The 23,249-nt window shown below is 58.4% G+C and overlaps 9 protein-coding genes across 9 annotated transcripts; 5 read left to right on the top strand and 4 right to left on the bottom strand.

Moving 5' to 3' along the window:
- Positions 1–48: 48 nt before the first annotated feature.
- Positions 49–840, bottom strand: BJ171DRAFT_517467 (heat shock protein, Hsp20 family). Its single transcript, XM_053112143.1, has 2 exons — positions 659–840; positions 49–447 (listed from the first exon to the last, which is right to left on the bottom strand). The coding sequence occupies exons 1-2, from the start codon at positions 776–778 to the stop codon at positions 193–195; spliced, it is 375 nt and encodes a 124-aa protein (XP_052963667.1). The 5' UTR covers positions 779–840; the 3' UTR covers positions 49–192.
- A 1,512-nt stretch (positions 841–2,352) lies between these two features.
- BJ171DRAFT_427351 (RIO1 family-domain-containing protein) lies at positions 2,353–4,144 on the bottom strand (the record flags this gene model as incomplete). Its single annotated transcript, XM_053107804.1, has 6 exons — positions 2,353–2,569; positions 2,726–2,917; positions 3,026–3,290; positions 3,451–3,564; positions 3,725–3,866; positions 4,082–4,144. The coding sequence occupies 6 exons, from the start codon at positions 4,142–4,144 to the stop codon at positions 2,353–2,355; spliced, it is 993 nt and encodes a 330-aa protein (XP_052963666.1).
- Positions 4,145–4,600: 456 nt separating this feature from the next.
- BJ171DRAFT_517465 (NPL4 family-domain-containing protein) lies at positions 4,601–8,220 on the top strand. Its single transcript, XM_053112142.1, has 8 exons — positions 4,601–4,692; positions 4,914–4,994; positions 5,304–5,413; positions 5,561–5,725; positions 5,923–6,199; positions 6,429–6,897; positions 7,043–7,479; positions 7,698–8,220. Exons 1-8 carry the CDS (start codon positions 4,690–4,692, stop codon positions 7,959–7,961), a joined length of 1,806 nt encoding a protein of 601 aa, XP_052963665.1. The 5' UTR covers positions 4,601–4,689; the 3' UTR covers positions 7,962–8,220.
- Positions 8,221–8,507: 287 nt separating this feature from the next.
- BJ171DRAFT_517464 (uncharacterized protein) lies at positions 8,508–10,226 on the top strand. The gene has a single exon (XM_053112141.1). It carries the CDS (start codon positions 8,545–8,547, stop codon positions 10,057–10,059), a length of 1,515 nt encoding a protein of 504 aa, XP_052963664.1. The 5' UTR covers positions 8,508–8,544; the 3' UTR covers positions 10,060–10,226.
- Positions 10,227–10,576: 350 nt separating this feature from the next.
- Positions 10,577–11,828, top strand: BJ171DRAFT_200930 (uncharacterized protein; the record flags this gene model as incomplete). The annotated part of the gene is made up of 3 exons (XM_053106268.1): positions 10,577–10,742; positions 10,963–11,055; positions 11,247–11,828. Coding segments are annotated over 3 exons (684 nt in total), but the record flags the coding sequence as incomplete, so codon positions are not given.
- Positions 11,829–14,828: 3,000 nt separating this feature from the next.
- On the bottom strand, positions 14,829–15,155 carry BJ171DRAFT_398964 (ankyrin repeat protein; the record flags this gene model as incomplete). The annotated part of the gene is made up of 1 exon (XM_053107198.1): positions 14,829–15,155. A coding segment is annotated over one exon (327 nt), but the record flags the coding sequence as incomplete, so codon positions are not given.
- A 1,919-nt stretch (positions 15,156–17,074) lies between these two features.
- On the top strand, positions 17,075–17,786 carry BJ171DRAFT_517459 (uncharacterized protein). The gene has a single exon (XM_053112140.1). The coding sequence runs from the start codon at positions 17,117–17,119 to the stop codon at positions 17,726–17,728; it is 612 nt and encodes a 203-aa protein (XP_052963661.1). The 5' UTR covers positions 17,075–17,116; the 3' UTR covers positions 17,729–17,786.
- A 280-nt stretch (positions 17,787–18,066) lies between these two features.
- On the bottom strand, positions 18,067–20,274 carry BJ171DRAFT_601596 (kinase-like domain-containing protein). Its single transcript, XM_053115099.1, has 7 exons — positions 20,147–20,274; positions 19,815–20,041; positions 19,420–19,649; positions 19,148–19,248; positions 18,943–18,979; positions 18,533–18,785; positions 18,067–18,413 (listed from the first exon to the last, which is right to left on the bottom strand). Exons 2-7 carry the CDS (start codon positions 20,032–20,034, stop codon positions 18,214–18,216), a joined length of 1,041 nt encoding a protein of 346 aa, XP_052963660.1. The 5' UTR covers positions 20,035–20,041; positions 20,147–20,274; the 3' UTR covers positions 18,067–18,213.
- Positions 20,275–20,473: 199 nt separating this feature from the next.
- On the top strand, positions 20,474–23,086 carry BJ171DRAFT_517456 (uncharacterized protein). Its single transcript, XM_053112139.1, has 10 exons — positions 20,474–20,621; positions 20,749–20,914; positions 21,127–21,184; positions 21,299–21,676; positions 21,864–21,906; positions 22,008–22,164; positions 22,298–22,319; positions 22,483–22,503; positions 22,613–22,681; positions 22,914–23,086. Exons 1-10 carry the CDS (start codon positions 20,542–20,544, stop codon positions 23,009–23,011), a joined length of 1,092 nt encoding a protein of 363 aa, XP_052963659.1. The 5' UTR covers positions 20,474–20,541; the 3' UTR covers positions 23,012–23,086.
- The last annotated feature ends 163 nt before the right edge of the window (positions 23,087–23,249 follow it).

Below are 23,249 nucleotides of genomic sequence, written 5' to 3'. Positions count from 1 at the left end.
GTCCGTTCACAGACAACATCTGCAACCGACTATGTATCCGGAACAGTCGGCGAACTCGACATGATCAAAGATGAATGATTCACGATGGTGATGGATATGGTAATGTGGGAGGAAACACATGAAGACGACAAAGTAAAAGTGCCGAATGACCACAAGATCGAAATGCCCTCGATCAAGCCAAGGCGGCGTGTGCTACTGGATCAGGATCTTCTTGGGCACAGCAGGAGGCGGCAACTCCTTCTTGGCGATCTTGAGCTCGAGGACGCCCTCGGCCATCCTGGCCTCGATTTTCTCGGCATCGACGGTGGGGGGAAGGCGCAGCTTGCGCTGGAACTGGCCATACGAGCACTCGACCATGTGCAAGGTGTCGCTGGACTCGTCGTGCTCGGCGTGGCGCTCACCCTCGATCGTCAGGATGCCGTCGAGGAGGGAGATGCGAACTTGGTTCTGCAAAGATCGCAAACGTGCATACGACCGCGCACCAAGAGGTGGTTAGGAAATAGACAGTGCAGCACGTACAGCGGATATGCTCGGGTGCATTACAATGCAATGCGATTGATGTGATCCGATGCGAGTGTCCGACTTGGTATCGCCTCGCACATCGCCCCGCACTACCCAAGGCCGCTGCTGCGAAAGACCCACGGCACTCGCTGCATACCTTCTTCAAACCAGGCAGGTCTGCTTTGACGACAAAGGCGTCCTCTGTCTCAATGACATCGAGACGGGGCGTGCGGAAGAATCCCCAGGTGGGAGTCTGCTGAGCGACAGCATCCGTCATGCCTGGGGCTGGGGACTGCGGAGCCGCGGACGGCTCGCCAGCATAGGCGCTCTCGGTGATCATCTGCTCCATGAGCCTGTTCATGCGACTGAACAGCCGGCGCTCGCCCTCGAAGGGATCACTTCCAAAGAATGGGTTGAGCATCGTGGCAATGCAGTTAGGAGAGGAGGAAGGAAGCGGGGCCAAGAGGAATGAAGCCTGGTGTTGCTTGGATGTGAGGATGGAGATCTAAGTATCAGATACAGGAACTCAATGTCAAGTCTGGGGGGGGGGATTGGTGGTGGGTCTCGATCTATATATCTGGGAGTCTCGATGGTCAGCATGACGACCCCTTGCGCGTCGAGGTGCAACTCCGCTTGGAACGTTCGAGGCCAATCGCGGCACCACCAGTCCAGTGCGGAGATGGCTGGGCATTCCGGGGATGGGAGCGGTCCTGGAAGCACCCAGCAACACCGTTCCACCACTCACTGAGTTCCAGAAAGGCCGACCCGACCCGGGCCCAAAGGCGCACAAGCACCGCCAGCAGAGAGAAAGAAAGTAAAAGGCTACTGAATGCATGCGACTTGTGTATTGTGTTGGCATCTTGACCTTCCTCTGCGCCAATGCGACCCCAGAGCACGGACCACAGCAAGCAGACCGCATATCACCCGACCGCCGAGTCGGCCCAGGTTTGCCCACATTGGCGTCTGGCTGTCTGCTCGGCGGACTGATTTTGCGAGTCGGATCTAGAAGAAGACGCTGCCGCCCGCTCTGGCCGAATCGCGCGCGCTACGCTTGACTCCGTCCTTCTGGCCGTTTCGCTTCGAAGGCTTGGATCCACCTGGCTTTCGGCTGAATCCCTTGGCAACTCGCCGCTTGATCTCGTCCTTGTCCAGCGGCTTGCGCTGGCCGGCCTGGTCGCGCACTCGAGGGGATGGACCACTGGCCGCAACGGGGTCGCGGAAGGCACGTCGCTGCCTGTTGTCGTTTTGCTCGAGCTCCTCGGCCTGTCCGTCAGCTTCATCCTCTTCATCATCGTCATCAATGTCTTCTTCATCCTGGTCCGATTCCTCGTCCAGGTCCTCTTCTGCCGTCGCTCCAGGGAAGTCTTCGTCGTTTCCAAAGTTGAAGCGCCGTGTGGAAGCGGGTGCTGCGTCGTTCGGTGGCTCTGTCGCGTCCAATGCCAGATCCTCCACCGACGACGACAGCTCCATTTCTTCGAGCTGAGGATCCTCACCGTCGTCATTTTCGTCGTCCTGGCCCCTGATGGTCACCATGGTCTGCTGGGCAAGGTTGATGCGATTCCTGGATCGGTCGAGTGGCTGGTTTGCAGCAGTTAGATTGTCGCCACCGGCATCGGCATCGACATCGACATCGACATCGATATCGTCAACATCATCATCATCTTCCTCGATGATCTCCTCATCGCTAAAGTCGCCGTCCTCGTCGTCATGTCCTTCAGCCTCAGCCAGTTGAACGATCTCTTGATACTGCCAGGTTGCATGTGCGGAGTGGATGTTGAAATTGTGAGCGTCAAATATAAAGACTCACAGCCAGCCAGCCTCAAGCTAGCTTCATACCACTCCCACTCACACTCACACTCCCTCCTTGCCTCTCTCTTGCCGCGAGTCTCGTCGACTGACCTCCTCGAGCTCCTCTTGCAGTTTCTTGCTGAAGCCACTCGCCGCGACTTGGACGTCCAGGCGATGCTCGTTATTGACGTCCCGTGAGAATCGGGGGTAGAGCCGACTCTCGTAGTGGAACCGCTTCTTGAAGAAGGTGCGGATGCACTCGACATCGCGGTTAAAGTACCTGGGTGCAGAGACGAGCGAGTTCAGTCCCAGTTGGGCTCGTGGCTGGTGCGATGGGGTTCCATGTCAATTCCATCCCTTGTGCCGAGACAAGTGGAAGCGGAAGTGAAGGTGAAGGCGAATGGAGGGTCGGGGAGCCGATGCACATTGCACTTACATCTCGGCGTTTCGGTGAGAGGTCGACACCATCTGTGGAAAATCGATCAAGATGGGTGTGTCGTCGTCCTTGATGAGAATGTTGAACTCGTTAAAGTCACCGTGGATCAGGCCGGCGCACGCCAGACGCACGATCAAATCCATCAGGGCCGAGTAGAGCTTCCCGGGCTCGGCAACATCGTGGATTTGGCACCTGTTTCCGCCGAGGGGATGGCATGACATCAGCGGCTAGCACATCCAGCACATCCAGCACACCCGGCACATCCAGCACATCCAGCACGCCATGGGCACGTAAACTTACAGCGGGTATGCGTCGATCAAGCTCATCACGATGCAGTGGCGGTTGCAGTCGATCGGCGTCGGCACCGGGAATCCGTTCTCGTGCAGCACCTTCATAAAGGCAAACTCCTTCATTGCAGCCAGTCGCGACATGTACAGCCAGGAGCCCGATTTTCGGTTCCTGAGATAGTCACGCTTCTCCTTGATCGTCCGAAAGGACGTCCGGCCCAGGCGGTGGAGCTTCAGGACTCGCTGCTCGCCCTCGGCATCGGCGACGATGAAAATGTCTGGCACAAATGGCACGGTCAGCTCGGATCGCCCGCGGCTCCAGAGGAACCATCTCGGCCGAACCCGGCGCTCGTTCTAAAGTCGGTAGTGCTCATCCGACTTCATGATCCCATGTCCGTATGCTTATGTGCACATATGTCTGTATGCTCGACAGTCTACCTGACTCCTTGCCCACACCGATCTGGTTTCCAACCGAGTAGACCGACTCTCTCCGGCTCAGGGTCTTGAGTGCCAGGTAGTCGTATCCACCATACGTCAAGCGGTATCCATCGTCTGTGGGCCGATGTGCGGATGTGTGGATGAGAGCACATTGTGTTCTGGTCAGGGGCCTCTGGCAAATATGCTGTCGAGGGCAAGTGCCAAAATGGAGCAGCAACACAGCGACTGGCTGCCATGAATCGCCTTCCCCATGGCGCTAGCGCCATCTACCTACATTTTGAGTTCTGGACCCGAGCAACAAGGGTGTTTTTGCAGAGGTCGTTGAGGATCTTGTTCGTGCCGCCGTGTCGCAAGTTGGCAATGTTGGCAATCAGCGAGGTCGGAACGACTTCGTGGTTGCGTGAGCCCATCTCGGCCTGGGGTGCGGATGCACACAGGATATAAAGTGAGCATTTTCGGGCTCTTGGAAATGGCCCAAGGTGCCAATGTCGGTCTTGCCGCTCCTGACTCTTGTCGCTCTCTGTCGTCGGTTGGCATTGCTGTCCGCTGCTGAGGTTCGCTGTCCGCCAACGACCCGTCAGCCACCACCTCTATCCCACTGCAAATATGCTCGAAAAGGATCCAGCCGTACAGCGGTCAGGACACGGAACTCGTCGTTGCCCATATATCGGATCAGCTTCGGATTCAGCTTCATGGTTGGCGATGTGAGTGCGGTGGGTGCGAATGTGCTGATGTGCAGAACAAGCGAAAGCCGGCTTGGGCTTTGACGGGTGCGTTGGACAGGGCTCGGGGCGCCGGTGTCGGTGTCGGTGTCGGTGTGTCGGCTGCGGCGACGGCAGGATGGGCGGACAGACAGATATCCCGATGCAGATCCGAGAGCGTCTCTGTCCCAGACCCATCCACGGACCATCCACGGACCGAATCCCACCAACAGCAGCAGAAAAAAAAATCCGTGCGACCTTCCCGATTGGGCAGATTTGAAACTCAGACACACGTGACGAGGGCCGCGCCATTGGCCATGCTCGAGCCAGGGTCGGTGAGAGCGAGGCCGCAGCGAGAGCTCGGCGAGAGGCCTCTCGGCGAGACGGGTCGCCAAGCACCATCCCATCAACACCCAGCAACACCCAGCATCGCATCGCTCGTCGTCCATCATCCACCATCCATCATCCACCATCCGCCATCCGCCATTGCAATCCGCCGTGGCCCGCAGCCGCTGTCTTGTCCGCTCCACACGCAACTATGGTAAGGCACTCGTCGCCGCCGCTGGCTCCAGTGACAGGAGCGACTGCATCAATCGCACGAGCCGTTCTCTGTTGGTCAGAAGCAGCACCGGCAGTCCGCCAGGGCACACACTGGCCAGCATTCCTGCTGCTGCTCGTGGAGGACGTCCTGATGGTGGAAAGATATCCGAGTCGATTCAAGGTCATTGATGCTTCCACGATGGCTCTGTGTCATCTGAGCAGATCATCAGAGCCAGAACACCCGAAGGCCAGCTCCGAATCGAAATCGAACCCTCAAGCAGCGTCGCCGAGCTTGTTCAGAAGGTGAGTGCCGCTGATCGGCCTAGTCTGAGGTTCCCACAGCTCCATCTTGTCCGGCGCACCGATGCGTTGCTGGCCATTCCCACACCGTCGGGTCAAACGGCATGCACTGTGTCTCGGATCGATCGGCCTCTCGGGGCTTCTACCTGCAGTCTATCCACACCGAACCCAGCTGGGCTGTCGAGGACCGAGTCCCCCGATCAAGGACACCGGGTCTGGGCTGTTTCATGGATCGTGGGGGGGGGCGAGCGGCCTGTCCTTTGGCGAACCAGTAGCATTGATCCTTACCACATACACTCCATTCGTGCTCAGATCGTCAAGGCTGGCTCGTTCTCATCGCGGATTGATGTGTTCCTGGATCCACCTCAATCCAAGAGCCTTGCGGCTCGCATTGATGTATCGCTCGCATCTGTGCCTCTGAGGTTGGTATCGACAGGTGTTTGTGTCGCACGGCTGGATATTTGCCAACAGAGACCCATCGACTTTGCCTCCCCCCTCCAACTTGTCCAGAGCCCTAACCCCCAGTTTGCATTTCGGTATGGACTTGCATCGTGCGACCCAATACCCAGGCACGGAGATATGGTGTATGTGGCTTTCGCCAAGGATGGAGACGTCCAGACGCCCGCACCCCGTGTCGTCGACACTGCGCGGCCGCTGATTGTCGAGCAGGACCCTGTCGACAACATTTTGGAGAAGCAGAAGGGCATCGTCAAGCGCGATCGAGATGTCAGATTGTGAGTCGTTTTGGAATGCCGATCGGCGATGCTGCAGACATGGTGGGCGAGGCCTCGTCCTTCCTCGGTCCGTGTGGCTCCGGGACGCCTGGCCCGATGGACGGACCCAGCGAGAGCAACAGGCGCCGGCTTCGCATTTGTTGGACTGGATCGATGTCGTGAGGAACTGACGCTGGCCTGCACTGGCTGCATCAAAGCTGCCGTCACGGCTCCTCAGGGATGTGCGACTACTGTATGCCGCTCGAGCCCTATGACGCCAAGTACCTTGAAGAGAACAAGATCAAGCACATGTCCTTCCACGCCTACATCAAGCAGCTCACTGCCCAAAGCAAGGCCACGAGCTCCAAGTTCATTCCGCCGCTGGACGACTTTGACTTTTCTGTCAAGATGCCATGTCCGTCCAAGAGCCACGACCCCTATCCCAACGGCATCTGCACAAAATGCCAGCCCTCATCAATCACCCTTCAGCCCCAGGTATATTTACGCTTCGTTCTGGAGCTGTTGAAGGGTCGTTGAACCGTCTGGCTAATCGCACGGCAGCGGACCTGGTGCCAGGAGACCACTTGACTGTCTCTACACACCAATGCTGACATTTTCCTCCTCACCTGCGCCTCCCGATATTCACGCACTTCTGCCGCCTGCCACCCTTCACCGCCGATACGCCCATATCCACATCTTGCTCGACGCTGCGGCCAACGCATAGGGCTTCCGCATGGTCGATCACATCGAGTTTGAGGATCCAAGCATCATCGAGAACATTGTCCATTTCTGGCGCACGACCGGAACACAGCGGTTTGGCTATTTGTACGGACGATACGAGGTCTACGACAAGGTCCCGCTCGGCGTCAAGGCAATCGTATGCGCTGTGTACGAGCCACCGCAGCTCAACGAGCACGACGCCATCCAGCTCTTGCTTCCGGATGCGGCCGAGGCCAAGATCGACCAGGTTGCCAAGCAGCTAGGGCTTTGTCGTGTGGGCATGATCTACACCGACCTGCTCGATAGCGGCAAGGGCAATGGGTTGGTTGTGTGCAAGCGCCACGAAGCATCGTACTTCCTGTCGTCGGCCGAGTGTCTCTTCTCAGCAGAGATGCAGAACAAGCACTTGACCAAGACCCGGTATGCGCCGACGGGCACGTTTGGCAGCCGCTTCGTGACCTGCGTGATTACAGGTGCGTTGTATGCGTGAGGCGCTGGAGACACGCCGGCGATTGACGATGACGGAATCATGTTGTCGAGCCTGTGCTGGCGTCCCACGATGCAGATGAGTGACTGCACGCGATCACTTACTTGCCAGGCCCATGTTTGCTCCTCCAGGCAACCGGGAAGGCGCCATCGATATTGAATCCTATCAGGTTTCCAACGTTGCCATGGCAATGGAGCGTGACAAGATCGTCGAGGCTTGTGTAAAGCCTGACTTGATGCGGGTCCAAGCCTCGACATCCGAAAAGTACGTCCCAGAGGTGTTCTACAAATACAAGAACCAGTACTCGATCATGGTCAAGGAGCCTGCCAAACCCACGTTCCCGGTCGACTATCTGCTGGTGACGGTCACGCACGGATTCCCGCAGACACCGGCTCCGTTCTTTGACAAGCAGAATGCGTTCCCGATCGAGAACCGCGATGCACTTGGCGTCGATGCCGGTCTTACGGCGCTGGAGAAGCGCCTGAAGCAATACGACCGCGATTTGGTCCAGGCCCTCTCGGACTTTCATGCGCTGCTGTTCCTCTCTCAGTCTGGCATCCTGGAGGAGGTGAGATTCACACACCGCGAGAGCCGCTGGGCATGTAGATGTCACAGTCCTGGGAGAGCATGAGAGAGAGAGACTCGTCGCTTTGATGGTTGGAGACGGCACCGTTCGATTCGTACGCACACCGGTATCGCTGCATTTGAAGCACTGGCATCGTCGTCTCTACTCACATATTGCCTCTACCACGACATGGGTTTGAACCGTCGGTGTTATCTCTCCAGAACGAAGTCCGCCTGATGCTCGACGTTGTGCGAACCAAGGATGCAGGAGCAGCAGCGCAGCTGAGCCACAGCGGAGGCTGGATGTCCATGCTGGAAATCGCAAAGCAAACCAGCAGTGGCCAGCAGCAGCGCGGCACCGGGTCCGCCCACAATGCCGCTGGATCGTCGGCTCCGCCTCCCGTCGAGTGGGACTGTCGGCACTGCACCTTCAGAAACAGCGGCGGCCACGACAGCTGCGACATTTGTGGGCTGCCGAGAGATTAGAGCAGCGCCCCCGAGCGACCGCAACGACGGATACCTTACTTGGCCGGCGTGGCTCGCTCCATGTGCCGCTGTCTGGAGACAGAAGTCGGCCTTGGTGACAATATACAGCTCGCTCGCCCAAGCGTGGGGCAGTCGTCCCGTCCGCACCACACACCTTGTATTTTGCCTGGAGTGTTGGAGGAGCGATCTGGAGCTCGTATCTTGCCTTGCCTCGGCCAGAGCACGTTCGGCGCTCGCAGTTCATAGAGTCGGAAATACATGGCGAAGCAGACTTCAACCCGCTCTGAAGAGCCAATCTCCTTCCACCTCACTGTCTCGGGCTTCTCCGCAGCCCTGTCGGCACCGAGTCACTTGGACACTCTGGAGTGTTGTCCGCAGCGGCTCATGCTTCCTGATTACGTCATCCTCGTCTTCCCCGCTTTCTGCCTCCTCGCTTCTGCCTCCATCGCCATCCCATCGTTCTCCGTCGGCGTCGTCCACATCCAAATCCAAATCCACATCCAAATCCAAATCCACATCTCCATCTCCATCTCCATCTCCATCTCCATCTCCATCTCCATCTCCATCTCCCTTGCCACACACCATGGCTGCCAGCATCGAATCCTCCCACAGTGCCACCCAGCCACTGCTCGATCTCCATCCGGACCTGTTCACCGTCTTGTGCCTCAACGACGGCTTCCGGCTCGCACTCGACCACATCACCGTCAGGAACCTGTTCCTCGTGTGTAGGCGAGCCCAGCGTCTCCTGCCCTCCAAGGTGGCTCGCTTTCACGACTGGTGCAAAGGAGCAGGGCTGTGTCGCCCCGACGGATTGCTACAAATCAGCCTCACACCGAGCGAAATGATGGTCCTCGCAGCGCACTATTGCGGTCAGGAGGCCACCGACCGGTCCTGGATCATCTCGCTCTCTGACCAGGGAAACATTGCTGCCTCGTATTTCCTGGGCCGGGTGCTCCAGGCCGATACCGTTTACCGCACGGATATAACAAGGCCCGAATTGGAGGCCATGGGAAACCAAATGTACCGCCTTTTCGAAAGTTGCGCTCAAGCTGGCCATTCGAAAGCACGGTATCAAATCGCCGAATGTTACCGCAAGGGCTATGGAGTCGACCAAGACGATGCCAAAGCAGCAGAGATCTATCGCGGCCTTGCCGTTCGTGGACTCTGTCCGGCTCAAGTCGCCCTCGGCCGCTACTACGAGAACGGCGAAGGAGTCGAACAAGACCTCGATGCAGCTGTCGAGTGGTTCACCAAGGCCATCAATCAAGGATCCCGCGGTGCTCGACCCCGCGTTGCATTCATTCGTGGATGGTTCTCATTCATTGGTCATGGCGTCGAGCAGAGCGACACCGATGCCTTCAACCGCTGGCAAGAGCTCGCCGCCGAGCTCGCCGATCCCGACACCAAGCGCACTGTCGTCCACATGATCGGCTGGATGCACTATCTCGGCCGAGGGACGCCGCAAAACAAGCAAAAGGGGGTCAAGATGATCCGCGAGAATGCGGCGGATGATTTCATATTTGGAGAGGACCAGTGTCTGGCCAGCGCTTGGTCGGTGACCGACAAGTCTTCTGCGGCCCGCAAGTTCTTCAAGCTATGCCGGATGGGATCAGAGCGCGACTGGCTTTGCAAACAGCTCATGGCGACCTGTCTTCTACACGGAGTTGGAGTCGAGCGGAACCACGCCGCGGCTGCAGAAGCGTTTGCAGAGCTGGCCAACCAAGGATACAGCCCCAGCCAGTATTTGCTGGGGCACTGTTATGCCAACGGGAAGGGTGTGCCGAGAGATGACTCGAAGGCATTCAGTTGGTACAGCAAGGCGGCCGCCCAAGACGACTCGTACGGGCAGGTTGGAGTTGGTCGCTGCTACGAAACGGGAAGCGGCGTTCCCCGAGACGCCATCAAGGCCATCGAGTGGTTCCGCAAGTCGGCCGTGCAAGGCAATTCCTTTGGGCAGCACAAGCTCGGCAGCCACTACAGAGACGGCTCGGGTGTGGCCCAGGACCTTGATGCCGCCCTCTACTGGTATCGCAAGTCTGCTGATCAGGGAAATGTTATGGGTCGGCGCGATCTCGGCCGACTGCAGAATCCCTGGTGAACTCGGCAGGCACAAACGGCTCCAGCAATTCAAAGCAGCAGCTGGGTTTCGAGTGTCGGGTCGCCAGCAGATCGACCCATCTCTGGCTGCAGACGGTACGGACGCAGTGGTGGGGACACTGGTATCAACTCGCGCCTGCATCATCAATACACATCGACTCCTCACGACGCACAGACCCCTGATGGCCGGTGCATGAATCCGACGACTGTGATTGTGATGCTTTGAGCGGGCGGCACTCGCACCATTCGGCCATCCTCGGCCAGAGATCGGCTGCTTGATCGTCATTCCGGGCTTTGTTGGCGAGCCTCGTCTTGGGAAAAACGTGCTTGGCTCTTGCTGCGTGTTGGTCTCGTTTGTGCAAAACCTGTGCTCGCCGATATGCTACTTTCGGCCGTGCTCGTTCCGGCCGGGGCGTCGGCTCCCTGGCTCGGCTCCCTCGCTTGCAGATCCCAAGGGAGGCTTCTGGTCGGCCGATTGATTCGGCAGCGCCCGCAGCGAGAACAACCTCTGCTCTCGGCGAGGAGTCGCGCTCTCGCCCATTCCGTCCTCCCGGCTGTTGCTCTGGGCTGCATTCAGGCCCTGTGTCGTCCTCCATCAGCCAACCCTCCTACTCCCGGATACCTCTGCGTCGTCTGCACGCCCATCGATCGCCATGGCAACCCTCAAGTATGGATACGTCAATGGTAGGCTTCTCGTCAGCAGCCTTGCATCTGGGCAATGATCCATCTCGGCCACAGCATTCAGGGGGCTTCAGGCCTGCATATATGGAATGTTTGAGCCGGCGGCGTCTGCGGTGGTGGCATTTTGGCATTGCAGTCCTGCGTACCGTCCGGATGCATCGCTGTCGACAGCTGGAGATTTCCATCGTCTCTGCCCTGACGATCCTGCGTTGCTCCCGTCCAGACACCACCATGATTGCACCCCCGATGCTCCGCAAAATCGGCCTGAACTGGGCAGGCAATTCCTCCTTTGTGTGGGTCGGCACCCTGGACGACAGTAAGTCGGGCTGTGCAAGAACATTCGACCAAATCCCTCAGCCACAGGCGTCCTGCCATCTGCAGCAAGATGTGCCCGGATGCCGTGCCCTGCCCACTCTTCTTCTGCCTCTACCCCGGCTCGAATGAGCTCGGATGAGCTCTAATGAACTCGGATGACCGCTTGCTCGCTGACACACCTGCCCATTCCAGTCTGCAACTGGATGGAGGTCCATCGCCGTTTGCAGATCGAGTACGAAGAAGCCGCCGACTTCCACTCCAAGAGCAACTCCCTGGCCCTGCACGTCAAGACCGTCCCGATCGAGAATCCCTCCGGCGGCTGGGTCAGTCTCCTGGGTCCGGTCACCGGCTACATTGTCGAGGTCCGCCTGGCTCAAACCTCGGACCTGGCCCGCGACACCTGGGCCGGCGCCGAGGAGCAGGAGAGCCGGGAGGAGGCTCCTGTCAGCACCGCCGCCGCCCAGTTTGCCCAGCGCAACTTTGGTGTGATGTGGAGAGGCAGCCAGGAAGAAGACCTCTCGCTGATCCTGCTGGACTCGAGCACCACCCTGGGAGAGTGTGCCGCCATCCTCAAGGATGGAGTGACTGGATGGCGAGACCTGCGCAAGACCAAGTAAATTGCATGTCAGCGACTGGAGGGCAGAATGGGTTGTCCAGCCCAGAATCATGTTGCACCCACGGAACGAAAACGGGGGCACCCCGATATGCCTTTGATTGTTGCTCTCTCTGAGTGGCAATACACACGCATCCATCCTCCACAATCGCCATCCGCCGCGCTGGTGCTGAGCCGGGATACGATTCGAGTGGGTTATTGAAGCATGGCAAGGATAAAGACGACGAGCCAGAAGCCGGTCAACCGCAAGCGGCGGCAAAAGTCATCCAGCAAAGTCAAAAACAGCGGCAAAGTACTTTTCTCTTGGCCCTCCCCCTTCCCTGCAAGAAAGTGAGAGGAAGGGCTGCAAGTCGGGTACAATTCTAGAAACTGAAGACGATCAAAGAAGCACTCCGAGCGCCCGAGCTGACTGCGAATGCAACAGAGAGATGCGATCCGTCGTAACAAAAGGGCGGCACCGATGGGTCCGGGGCGAAGCAGAAACAGGTGGAGCGGGCGAGTCAACAAGCCGTAATTAGAGCGGGGAGGAGGATCCACTTTTTTCCCATATTTTTGAGGCAAAGGAGGGGGGGATAATGGAGGCATGGAAAGGCGACAACAACGGCAGGATCAAGATCAAGATAGAGATAGAGAAACTGCAAACGATGGCAGGAAACAGAGGAGGGGGAGGGGCGGATGGCCGCTTGAGCCAAGCAAGCGAATAGAGAGACGAGGGAAAGCGACAGTCGACACAACACATCCGCGCCTCAACGACGACCTGTGATGCGGTGCGATTTGAATGTTCTCCCCCGTTCACACTGGGCTGGATTTTTGCAGGTGCTGCGGGACACTCTGAATGTCGAACCTGAGTTGAAAAGGACCGAGGCGTACATCAGTGAGCGCGAACGATGCATCGATTGCGCAACGCAGGGAGGAGTGGACGACTTTGACCATTGTGCGCGACAGCATGCCTCGCCAAAGGATGCTTGCGTCCTTACCAGCTGATATCTGCCAGAGGCCCGGTCCCTGTCCAGAACTCCATGCAGTTGCGTGATAATCCCATGTCGAAGGGATTGAAGGGCCTGCGACGATACGCCGGCAAATCCATGTCGCCGGGATGGACCATGTACGAAAAGCGGTGGTAGTTCTGTGCCTCGTTCGAGGTTCGGCCGTGGGCGATCTGGACCATCTGCGAAACAAAAAGAAGGGCGACCCACAGGCTGTTGAGGATCGCCCATTGTGCCAGGAGCAAAGCCCACGGGTCATAGCTAAAGTAGCCGCATAGATCGGATCCAAAGAGGTTGAGACAGCTCGCAGGTCCATCGGGTGTGGGCTTGTAGTAAAGATTGAGGTCTGGGTACGTCGAGTGGATGCGGGAGCAAGAGCGATGAGCCGGACGGACTACAGCGACTTGTTGATGTTGCGGGACGTCATCTTCAGCGGCAGCCGACTCAAGCAGCATACACCGCTGCCCACTTACACGAAAACATCATAGAAGCAAACGTGATTGCTCCAATTGGAAGGGCGGCCGTGAAGACAACAAAGTACCGGTGGTTCAGATGGCCAATGCAGTTGTACGTCCATGGGCAGTGGCTTGAGGGCAAAGGCGAGGAGAAGAGCGATGCAATTTCCATCAGAATCGGAATCGCCTGACTTTGGCCCGACCTCGCACATGGATCGAGGAAGAATATGCACCAAGCCTGCATGCTGTCGGCCAAGCAAACACAACTGGCGGGTCAAACACATACTGGTCGAATCTGGCGACGCATCGATTGCAGAACTTGCAGTGCTTGCTCCTCAGCGGCTTGATGTTCTGTGGCGACAGTTGTATGTTTGAGGTTATTTTGATGCTCGCGTGCTCACATGAGCATACCACTCAATCCCGAGACCCAGGCGCCCAGGCCTGGTGCCTGATATCTAGGCCTCGTGGTACCACCTACCGAGCAAGTGATGCAGAACGTTCGGCTGTTCAGACGTCCTTCGGAAACCAGTTGTAGCACAAGATCCTTCTTATCCTGGTCCGAGGTGATCTGGCGAATGTACCCGGGGTCGCTGTAGATGGACTTGTAGAAGCTCCAGGACGTGACGACAAAGCACACCAAGAAAATGACATGGTGAACATAGAGAAACGCAATATCTGTTGGAGAGGCAGTGCGGACAAGTAGGCGCGGCGAACGCAGCGGGCGTGGCGAGTGTGCGGTGGCAGCAGTTGCATCAAATGAGAAGATAAAGGTCGCAGTCAGTAGCTGGTCGTGGTCGAGAGCTCAGTGGGGGGGGGGCTTCGTTGCCAATCGCAGATTTCGCGAGTGCCTCTTCAGTTGCCCTCGAGCCAAGGACTACTCATCGCCATTACCACCGCGCTTGCTATCGCCGTGGCCATTGGCATCGCCCTGAAACTTACATCGTGACACGCGGATCCATGTACAAAGCATAAAGAACATTGTTGCCTGCGGGATGGCCGTTGTCACAGGCGTCAAGGACAGCCTCGAGCCGCGGATCATCAATATATCGGCGACCAAAAACTTGTGGACAGCCGCAGAGGCGACCAGGATCGCGGGTATGGAATAGTAGAACGGAGCCATTGAATAGGCCAGGACCACCATGGGGATCAGCAGGTAGGGCAGCGTGTAGAGGACTCGATTTGCCGTGATCTATGGATGCGTGAATCGGAGATGAGCACGAAGGGCGGGCGTCATGCAAAAGCGTGAGGGCAATCGGTATCGCGGCCCCAGAACGTATCACCAAGTTGCTGCCATGGCTGCCAGTCCAGATATCCCTGCGCTCCGAGTGCGGAGCCCACCGCTCAAAGAAATCACCGGCGGTGCAGACACGTACGCGGCTCTGGTTGACCGGCAGATGGACGTTGGTTGAGCGGTACTTGACGGCTTGTTCAAAGAGCTTCGAGGTGCCGCGCTCCACACACCAGCTCGCTGGTGTCCTGCCCTGGCTGTCGACGACATCGATGTGGGCCCCTGCTTTGATAAGCCTCTCAAAGTACTCGGGCTGGCTCGTGATGACCTTCAGTCGCGACCAAGACACCCGATTCGAAGATTAGCGCCTTGAAAAACGACGAAAGTAGTCGATGGGCGATGTCTCGCTTGCGGTCGTGTCCGCAATCCAACATTGGCAGTACTCGCCACGTCCTCAACAACACAGTGCTGCGAGCGGACAGCGGACAAACAGGCACCAGTACCTACCGCCCAGTGCAATGCCGTGTGTCCTTGATCGTCCTGCATGTTGAGCTCAGCACCCCAGGCGATGAGTACGGAGATGCAGTCCATCGATGTGTTCCGGTAGGTTGCCCACATCAGTGGCGTGTGTCCGCCCGCGTCTGGGCAGTTGACGTCGATGCCCGTCGAGAGCAGGAAGAGCACGACCATGGCTTTGTCGGCCTGCACAGCAATATGAAGGCAGTTGTAGCCCTGCGTATCTTGAATGTTGGGATCGGCACCGCGCTTGTGGAGAAGGGCAACCATCTCCAAATGGCCCGAGCTGGAGCACCAAAGAAGCCGGAGGGGTCAAACACATCAATACGGTGTGCACGAATCAAATAAAGGCCAGGGAAGCGAGGGGAAGCGCCGTGCAGCACCACGACAGAAGAGCACCGGCTCTCGGGTCTGGTTGTCAAGTGCAGGAGCGCTCTGCGACGGGTTGCTTACTTTGCCGCCCAATGCATGGGCCCCGACTGGTAGTGTCCTGTGTGAGACGAACGGGATATGGCGAGCAAGTCCGGCAGTTGTATCAGAGTTAGGCGACAGGATCATAGGGCGATTTGGCAGGTCTGCTCGAACGGCCAATCTGGTTGCTCTCCCTATCGACGCCTACCGCCAAGGGCATTGACGTTTGCGCCCCGATCAATCAGATACTGAGCCATCTGGATGTTGTTTTCCTAAAGCCAAGGAAGAAGCGGAGGCAAGGGATCACAGCGAATGAGCATCCATGGCAGCGAGGAGCCATGTGGTCGATATCCAGGAGCCAATATCGGAATCGAGGCAATCGACTCAAAAAACCAGGTCCACGGAAAGAAAAGAAAAATGTCGGTCGAACCCAAGCCCCATGATGAGCACGGCCGGCGCACACAGGCTCGTCGGCTGTTGTGCCTGGTGCATGGCTGCAGGACGCAAAGCGACAGGGAGAGCGAGGGAGAGGCGTACCAACGCAGCCCAGTGCAAGGCAGTGCAGCCGTCCTTATCACACATCGTGGGCTGAACAATCCCATTCGCAACATAGTAATGCACTCGGTCGATGAAGCCGCGTTTGACGCTTTCGAAATAGTCTAGGGATTGAGCCGGATCGAGGGGAATGGGTTAGTAGCGATCGCCCGGACATGCACGAGCGAAAGTGGTCGTCTGGGAGCGAATTGAGCTTTCGTGCAAGTGGGTGGCATAAATGTGTGCTGGTTTGCTGCATGGCAGCGCCGATACAGTCGGTATCGACGCAGCCAAGCGGATGCCGTTGAGAGCATGAGGCAGGCGACACAGCGATGCAATTCGGAACAGGGACGGCGAGAGGGAGGCGGGCGAGCCAGCGGACGAGGACACACCATCGAGAAACCCCTGGTTTACGATCGGCTGGTCCTGGATCACACAGGCCGAATCGGGCTCGTCCATGACATCCTTCGGAGCATCCTTGGGAGTCCCGAGCAGGGCGTCCTTGTCGGGCTCGGCCTGGGAGTTCTCGACAAAGTCCAGCAGCGGTATATCGTCCTCATCGGCGGCTCGACTCGATGACATGGTCGTCACGGCGTCGGCGAACGAAAGCATGAAGACGGGCGGTGGCAGAGACGGAAAGGCGTGGCCAGTGGGCAGAGGTCTGTCGGTGCAGGACGGGCCGCGGGGAGGCCGATCGGCGGTGGGTGCGCAGATGAGGGGTGGACCGGGGGTGAAAGGTCGCCGGAGGAGGCAGGAGACGGCCGAGCGATCTTTTGAGGAGCGGCCGGCGATACTCGACCCCACCCTTTCGCCGGCTCGCCCGCACGCCCGCTGCCCTCGGCCGACTCGCCCACCGGCGCTGCACCGTCGATCGAGCCGGCCGGTCCCGTTGCCGCCAGAGCCCGCTCGCGGCCAGAATACACCGCCAGAGCGGTCGCTATCGACAGGGAGAGTCTGGGCTCGACCAGGGCCATCGGCGCGGCCGAGCAGCCCCACTCTGGATGCTCGGCCGCCCTCGGGATCGGACGGGTCGACGCAGAACTGCACCTGCACCCGGCGCCGACACACGTTCTACGAATCGCTGTATCTCGCTGGTGTGCAGCATTCGCTGATGTGCAGCATTCACAGTTGCGCTGCAGCGGATCGGGTGCTCGTGCAGTGCGGCCACAGGAGACAGCAGACCTGCTTTCTCACGGGTGTCGCCGACACCATGCGCAGCGGCCTTGCAAAGGACAGCCACGTTTGCATTTTGCCCATCACGCCCAGACCGCGGCCGTCTGCCTCTGTCTTGCAGCAAACTCCTCGCCCCACGTCCGGCCATGTCTCGCCGACCACCGTCCAGCCAAACCGCCTCCGGCATCGTCACCCGCGGACCCGAAAACGAGCGGGTGATCCCGGCCTCCCGTCGTGCGGACGGCAGCATCCGTCCCGAGCGCAAGATCCGCCCAGGCTTCATTCCACAGGAGGATGTCAAGCGATACACCAACCCTCGTGCAGAGGCCATCAAGCTTCCGGCGGGCTATGTCGTCGGCATGGGACAGCAGCAGCAAGCCGACCAGGTCGATGCCGATAAGAAGGGAAAGAACGCCCGGCGGAACGAGAAGAAGCGACTCGAGAAGCAGCAACAACAAGAGCAGCAAGAGCAACGGCAGCAACGACAGAGCGACGATGCCGACACCCAGGAGAACTCGGAGCCGGCCGAGACCCAGCCAGCGCAACCTGCTGTGGCCGAGAGCCAGGCACAGACTACCGATTTCGAGAAGCGATCCAAGGCCATCAAGAAGAAGCTGCGACAGATCGAGGAGCTGGAGCAGAAGGCAACCAACGGCGCCGAGCTTGACAACGACCAGAAGGAAAAGATCTCCAAGAAGAGTGAGCTCGAGTCGGAACTGGCCGATATCCAGGAGCGGCTGCAGGCCATCAGCCTGTAGCTCGATGTGCTCTGCGAGCCTGTGTATCAACACGCATACGCACGCCCGTTCATCCACAGCCCAGGCCTTTCCCCGGACCCAGCTTCGATCGAGGCCTGCACATTGGGCTTGCAGCGTCGATCAACCGAGGATGCTCGATTGGGTGTGGGCTGGGCCGATCTTGCAGCGACAGCGGTGCCCGCAGTGCATCCGAGAGAGCTTGGCTCCTCATCGGCACCCAGATTGGCTCCTCATCGGCACCACAGATCGACTTCCAGATCGGCACCCGCACTGCGATCATCTCCAGCACAGACAGCCCAGCAAGCACAGCCAGCACACTAGCGCCGGGCAAAGCCATAGAAACGCACGAGCGACGGCGTCGGTTAACTCATGCCGATACCATCTCTATTCCCAGAGCCAGGCCCGCCGAGAGCCAGAACATTGTCGGCACACATCGGAACGACATCGTCCGTTCCGTTCTGGGCATCAGGCACCATCGACAGACTCTACACATCTGAATCGCTCGCCAATCCAAGGGCCGACTGGAGGGCTTCGCACTTGGACAGGATAACGTCGATGGTTGGCCGCGAGGCAGGACTTGTCACCAACATCGACTCGATCAGATTGCGGAAAGGCTGGCCGTAAGGATCGCTCCCGAGTGGGAAGCGCACGCGACTGTTGACAACGGCCGTGAGGGTGCCGTCGACTAATGGCATCAAAGGGACAGTGTCAGTGTTCTGGATGATCCTGGAGAGCAAGATCCACATGCAGAGGGTGCTGATGGGTGCCAACCAGCGCCCAAGCTATTCCAGCGGTTGTTCTTACATGGAGGCGATTTGTACGCCATAGCGTAGAGTGTGCATCCCAGCGCCCAGACATCGCTTCGTTCGTCGACAAGGCTTCCCGTGGGCGGGTCAAACAGCTCGGGTGCCCGATAGGTCGCTGTGACGGTCTCGGCGCAGTGCTCCTGAAGCACGGTGGCATCTCTGCGATTCGTGATTCTCACCCGAGCCTCGGCCACCGACCCGAGATCTGTCAGCACGACGAGGTCCTCCTCGCCGATGAGAACGTTGGCCGGCTGGGGCAGTCGAACAACGGCCACGGCAGCGTCAGGGCGGAGGTAATGGTTAGAGTCGTCAACATGTCGCCGTTGCTATATCGCCAGAAACGTGGGTGCCCTCGATGCAGCTGCGAGGCGATGCTGCCAACAGAGCGAGACGATAATGGATACGCACCTTCAGATCACGATACGCCAGGGGAGGGTTATGGGTGCTGCAGCAGTCAGAAAGCAGCGCATCAGACGGACAACCTGAGCCAGGAGGAGACCATATCCGTGCCGCTGGAATGGTATACACCCAGATGCGATCGCAGCAGCCAATAGCTAATGATCAATGGCCAACAGTAGCAGCGCCACTGAAGAGACTGCCTCATTCTACTCACTGGAAGGCTTGCAGACCCTTGGCGATCCCGATGGCAAACTTGATGATCTTGGGCATGGGGATAAAGTCGCGCGGTGGAGTGTTGTCGATCAAATCCTGGACCTGTATGGCCGCCAGAGCCGATAGCAGAGCCGACAGCAGATGAGCATAGTCGCAGCCGATGTGACCAGTTCCGGTCTGGCTCGCTGGTAGCCGCTCAGGCTCCATTCTGCTTGGATCGCTGAGCAGCCCGCCTCCTGGCCAGCCTGCGGACAACATGTAGGAGCCGCTTACCGTTCCGAGGTGATGGTACGGCAGAAGCAGCAATCCCTCGGTGCCTTTTGAGTCGCGGACGATTTCGTAGTCGACCAGCTTGAGGACATGCGGCGAGTCCACGGACTTGTGGGCTTCGATTTCTTTCTGAAAGCGGTCTTCGTGCTCGGGCAGTTGGAGGCGCACCTTCTTGAGAGCAAAGAGGGACCGGCGAGGGGCTGTTTCTTGAACCAGATACACATACGAGAACCCTAAAGAGACGACGCATCAGGCTTGTTAACAATCGAGCTAAGGGCCTGGTCTGTTCTCGATGAGCGATTTGCGTGCCGGGGAGGGGGACACTGGCTGGTGGAGAAGCATCGAGGCTGATTCTGCACAGACAAGTCCGGATTGCAGCAAAGGCCGGGTGTGGGTACCTCCTTCGCCGAGGGGCCTGATGGTCTTGTAGGTTCTTCCGTTGACGGATGTGGTGCCGGGTCGGAAGCATCCCTTGATGCTCGACACCAGGCCAGCAAACAGATCGTAGACCAACTCGAGGAGACGGGCCATGGCCACAAAGACACAGCCGAGCAGCGAGGAGCGGTCGGCCTGGCGGGGCGAGTCGTTGATATCAAGAGACTGGAACGACGCAGGCATTGTTGAGCTGATTGACGGGAGCGAGGGCGAGGCAAGATGAGCAGGGGCAGGCCGACGGCGATCTGGAGGCAGGCAGGCAGGCAGGCAGGCAGATGCAGACAATGGCGCCTACAGTGTAGGATGGCCTTGACGGAGCCGATGCAGCTGGTGCAGCTGATGGATGTGGTGGAGTTGATGGATGTGGTGCAGTTGATGGATGTGGTGCAGTTGATGGATGTGGTGCAGTTGATGGATGTGGTGGAGCCCCGGCAGATGGACGCAGCAGACGAAAGCCAACCAGCCAACAGATCGGCAAGTCGAACGACAGGTCGAGCAAACATCCACCGAACACGTCACCACAGCGGCCGCACCGCCACAGCATCCGCGCTCGCCATTGGCCAGCACACACACACTGATTTGCTCTGATTTCCATCATCCATTGCGTTCATCGTCCTCTGCATCCATCTGCCCTCCATCTGCCCTCCATCTGCCCTCCACCGGCACCGACCGATCCACCCCCCATCCGCCATGGCTGCCCGAGCACCCGGCTCCTTCGACATCCTGCGCACCGTCACCCGCCAGATCGAGACCGACATCCGCGATCTGGTGTAAGCCCAAAGCGCTGTGTTGGATCCATCCCGATCCTGAGTCAGATCCATCCCGATCCTGGGTCACGCCATGCATCCCGCTTACTGTCTTGTTTATTTTTGGCCGTACCGAACCCGTTGGTGCCAGGGACGTCCTGGCCCGGCCTGCGCCCCCGACCGACTTGGCGCTCCAGCAGCGCTTTCTTGACAAAGGCCTGGCCTTCGGAGCAGCCGTCCGCGAGGATCTGGGCGACATCACCAGCGGAGTCCAAGCCCAGCAGATGCTCCAGCAGTACGGAGAGCAGACCCAACTGGCAAGCCGTCGTTCTCGCCTACCTGAGTCGCACAGCTACTTCCTCGGTATCAGGCGGAGCCGCTGTGGGTCAGCGGGATGGGATGCTGTGTTCGCTGCTGCTGTTACTGACATTTGCTCTGGGCTCTCTGGTCCCTCCAACCTCCTGGCGACGAACTGTTGCCGATCTTGCCCTGACCCGATTCGATCTGTGCCCGTCGTTGTTGCTCGCAGATGAAGAGCAAGATCGCCGAGCTCGAGTCGTATCTGCAAAAATACGGCTACACACCGAGTGAGTGCGGCCTGGCTTGGTCAAGTCGCTCGCCAGTTGCAGCTCACCGACGACACCGACCCGCCAATCCCCGCGCCAAACAGGCTCTCTGACCTCGATCTTGCTCTTCTCCAGTAAGCCCGCCCGCCAACTCTGCACCGGCACCGGCACCGGCAGCGAAGTCGAGCCTCCCGGACGATGGCGACTGTGACATGAGTCTAGAGTCGATCGACGACCAATTCCACGATGCCCAGGAGAGCCTGGCGACCCTGACCCCGCCCAAGGAACTCATGAGCCGGCTCTCGCTCGGCACGCCCTCCAAGGCTCCCTCGGAGTTTTCGACATCGTCTCCCGATATAGCGTCGCTGCGACGGCTGCAGTCGACCCTGATCCAGTCGCCGCCCGCCCATGGCGGTGTACATGTCCACGACGAGCCGCCGAGTCCAACTATGGAGAGTCTGGGCATCTCGAGCCTGGCCATGGCGCTGCTCGAAGAAGAGCAGAACCAAGGGGGTGCGTATCCACCACAAAACACCTTTGCTGTTCAGAGAGCCCTGAAGCAGAAATGCCCAATGCTCCGAGTTGATTGTATTCGGTCTCACACGCATCATATTGCTCGAAACGCTTGAATGCAACCCTCAACGCGAATGGACACTGGTTGCCTGGTGGTTCTCTCCGCCATCGTGTGCAATCGCTGCAGATCTTGGCTCCAACCCGAATGCCCGGCACTCCAATGCCCTCTCGTGAGTACTCAGTGCAAGACAGCCCGCTGTCCAGCAGCCCAAGAGAGCCAGTCCCTCACCACCATTCCGCCGCCCTGCAATCGTTCATGATTGGAATCTAGACTCGATCTCTCGCCCGTCAAGACGACGCTGAACGACACACCCAAGTCGGCCCGCGATAGCCGCAAGTCCGACTCGCTCTTTTCAAACATGCCGTCGGTGACGCAGTCCGAGTACTCGTCGCTCCCGACTCATATCACTGTTCAGATCACCTTGAAGGTAACGGGCACCGCATCCTCAAGCGGCCAGGGCGAGCGAGTGGCTTGCATTCGCACTCGTCCCAGCCGCCGCCCATCGATCGGACAGGCGTTGTCACTTACCGTGTCCATACTGCATTCATCCTGCCGCGAAGACCCTTAACAATATCATATCAGGTATGGGGTCACCTCACTCGCACATGACATAAAACGGCCAGCCCTGTCACCTTCCTTCCATAACGGACACTTGGTTCGGATGAGCAGTGGCCGCAGGGAACAAGGCTGGATCGGCTCCTTGGCTAACCTGGGTCTCTGCTTCCTTTCCATCGCACGCACGCAGAAATCAATGAGCTTCTAACAGGTAAGGGCGCTTGTCTAGTTTTGCCGCTGGACTTGACAACCGTAACTGTCGACGGGGGTAGGTGTACCGTTTCTGTATTTGTCTCGGCTGACGATGCGCTTCCTTCCAGATCAAATGATGATGGGCAACCAGACCGACGTTTTTGATTTGACCGAGCTGTCGATCTCCTCCGGCATGCGTATGTAACGACACCGTCGCGATTTCCGGAAGGGGATGGCGGGTCCATTCAGAATCCCTTCAAGGGATGATGATTTCATGATGTTCTTGGCGTCGCTGCTGTCTGGATACTGCGTTTGCTGTTGGGCTTTGACGCTCACGCACAATGTCCCTTCGCCGCTATGTCGCACTCCACCCTAATTCCCATCACCTTTCTCCCTCTATCGTCCTTTCCGCGATCCTGGGTCTTGCAGACGAGCACCAACTCAAGCCAGCGATCCTGGCGCTCCTGCATCTCGCTGCCGTCAAACAGGTCACTCGGAATGGAATCGGAGCCTTCCAGGCTCTTTGAGCAAGACTGAAACCACTCTGATTTGCTGTGTCATATATAAATGCATGTGTCTGTGGTGTATTACGTTCTCTTTTATTTTCTCAATCTGCTGCGACGAAGAAAATGGGGAGGAAAGTGCTGTGGAAAGGAGAGATTAATGCCAAGCTTGTGATCTCGACTGTCAAGAACGATCTATTGGATTTCCAGAAGCCTGATAGATGCTGTACAATACGTCGAAACACAAAGCCCAACAGCCAGC

The sequence above is a fragment of the Polychytrium aggregatum genome (assembly GCF_025602895.1).
Source record: "Polychytrium aggregatum strain JEL109 chromosome Unknown BJ171scaffold_38, whole genome shotgun sequence".
Classification (NCBI taxonomy): Eukaryota; Fungi; Chytridiomycota; class Chytridiomycetes; order Polychytriales; genus Polychytrium; species Polychytrium aggregatum.
This window is presented reverse-complemented; position numbering and strand designations above follow the sequence as displayed.

Bases quoted from the DNA above. Each gene is read 5' to 3' on its own strand.
- BJ171DRAFT_517464 (XM_053112141.1), top strand. From the start codon at position 8,545: ATGGCTGCCAGCATCGAATCCTCCCACAGTGCCACCCAGCCACTGCTC.
- BJ171DRAFT_601596 (XM_053115099.1), bottom strand. From the start codon at position 20,034: ATGCCTGCGTCGTTCCAGTCTCTTGATATCAACGACTCGCCCCGCCAG. The intron at 19,249-19,419 runs GTAAGCGGCTCC...GCGGCCATACAG, and splicing joins CGTACCATCACCTCGGAACG to GTCCAGGATTTGATCGACAA. The intron at 18,980-19,147 runs GTGAGTAGAATG...TGACTGCTGCAG, and splicing joins AAGGGTCTGCAAGCCTTCCA to CACCCATAACCCTCCCCTGG.
- BJ171DRAFT_517465 (XM_053112142.1), top strand. The intron at 6,200-6,428 runs GTATATTTACGC...GCCAACGCATAG, and splicing joins CAATCACCCTTCAGCCCCAG to GGCTTCCGCATGGTCGATCA. The intron at 7,480-7,697 runs GTGAGATTCACA...TTATCTCTCCAG, and splicing joins AGTCTGGCATCCTGGAGGAG to AACGAAGTCCGCCTGATGCT.
- BJ171DRAFT_517459 (XM_053112140.1), top strand. From the start codon at position 17,117: ATGTCTCGCCGACCACCGTCCAGCCAAACCGCCTCCGGCATCGTCACC.
- BJ171DRAFT_517456 (XM_053112139.1), top strand. From the start codon at position 20,542: ATGGCTGCCCGAGCACCCGGCTCCTTCGACATCCTGCGCACCGTCACC. The intron at 21,677-21,863 runs GTGCGTATCCAC...CAATCGCTGCAG, and splicing joins AGAAGAGCAGAACCAAGGGG to ATCTTGGCTCCAACCCGAAT. The intron at 22,504-22,612 runs GTAAGGGCGCTT...GCTTCCTTCCAG, and splicing joins AATCAATGAGCTTCTAACAG to ATCAAATGATGATGGGCAAC.
- BJ171DRAFT_517467 (XM_053112143.1), bottom strand. From the start codon at position 778: ATGACGGATGCTGTCGCTCAGCAGACTCCCACCTGGGGATTCTTCCGC. The intron at 448-658 runs GTATGCAGCGAG...CGATCTTTGCAG, and splicing joins ACCTGCCTGGTTTGAAGAAG to AACCAAGTTCGCATCTCCCT.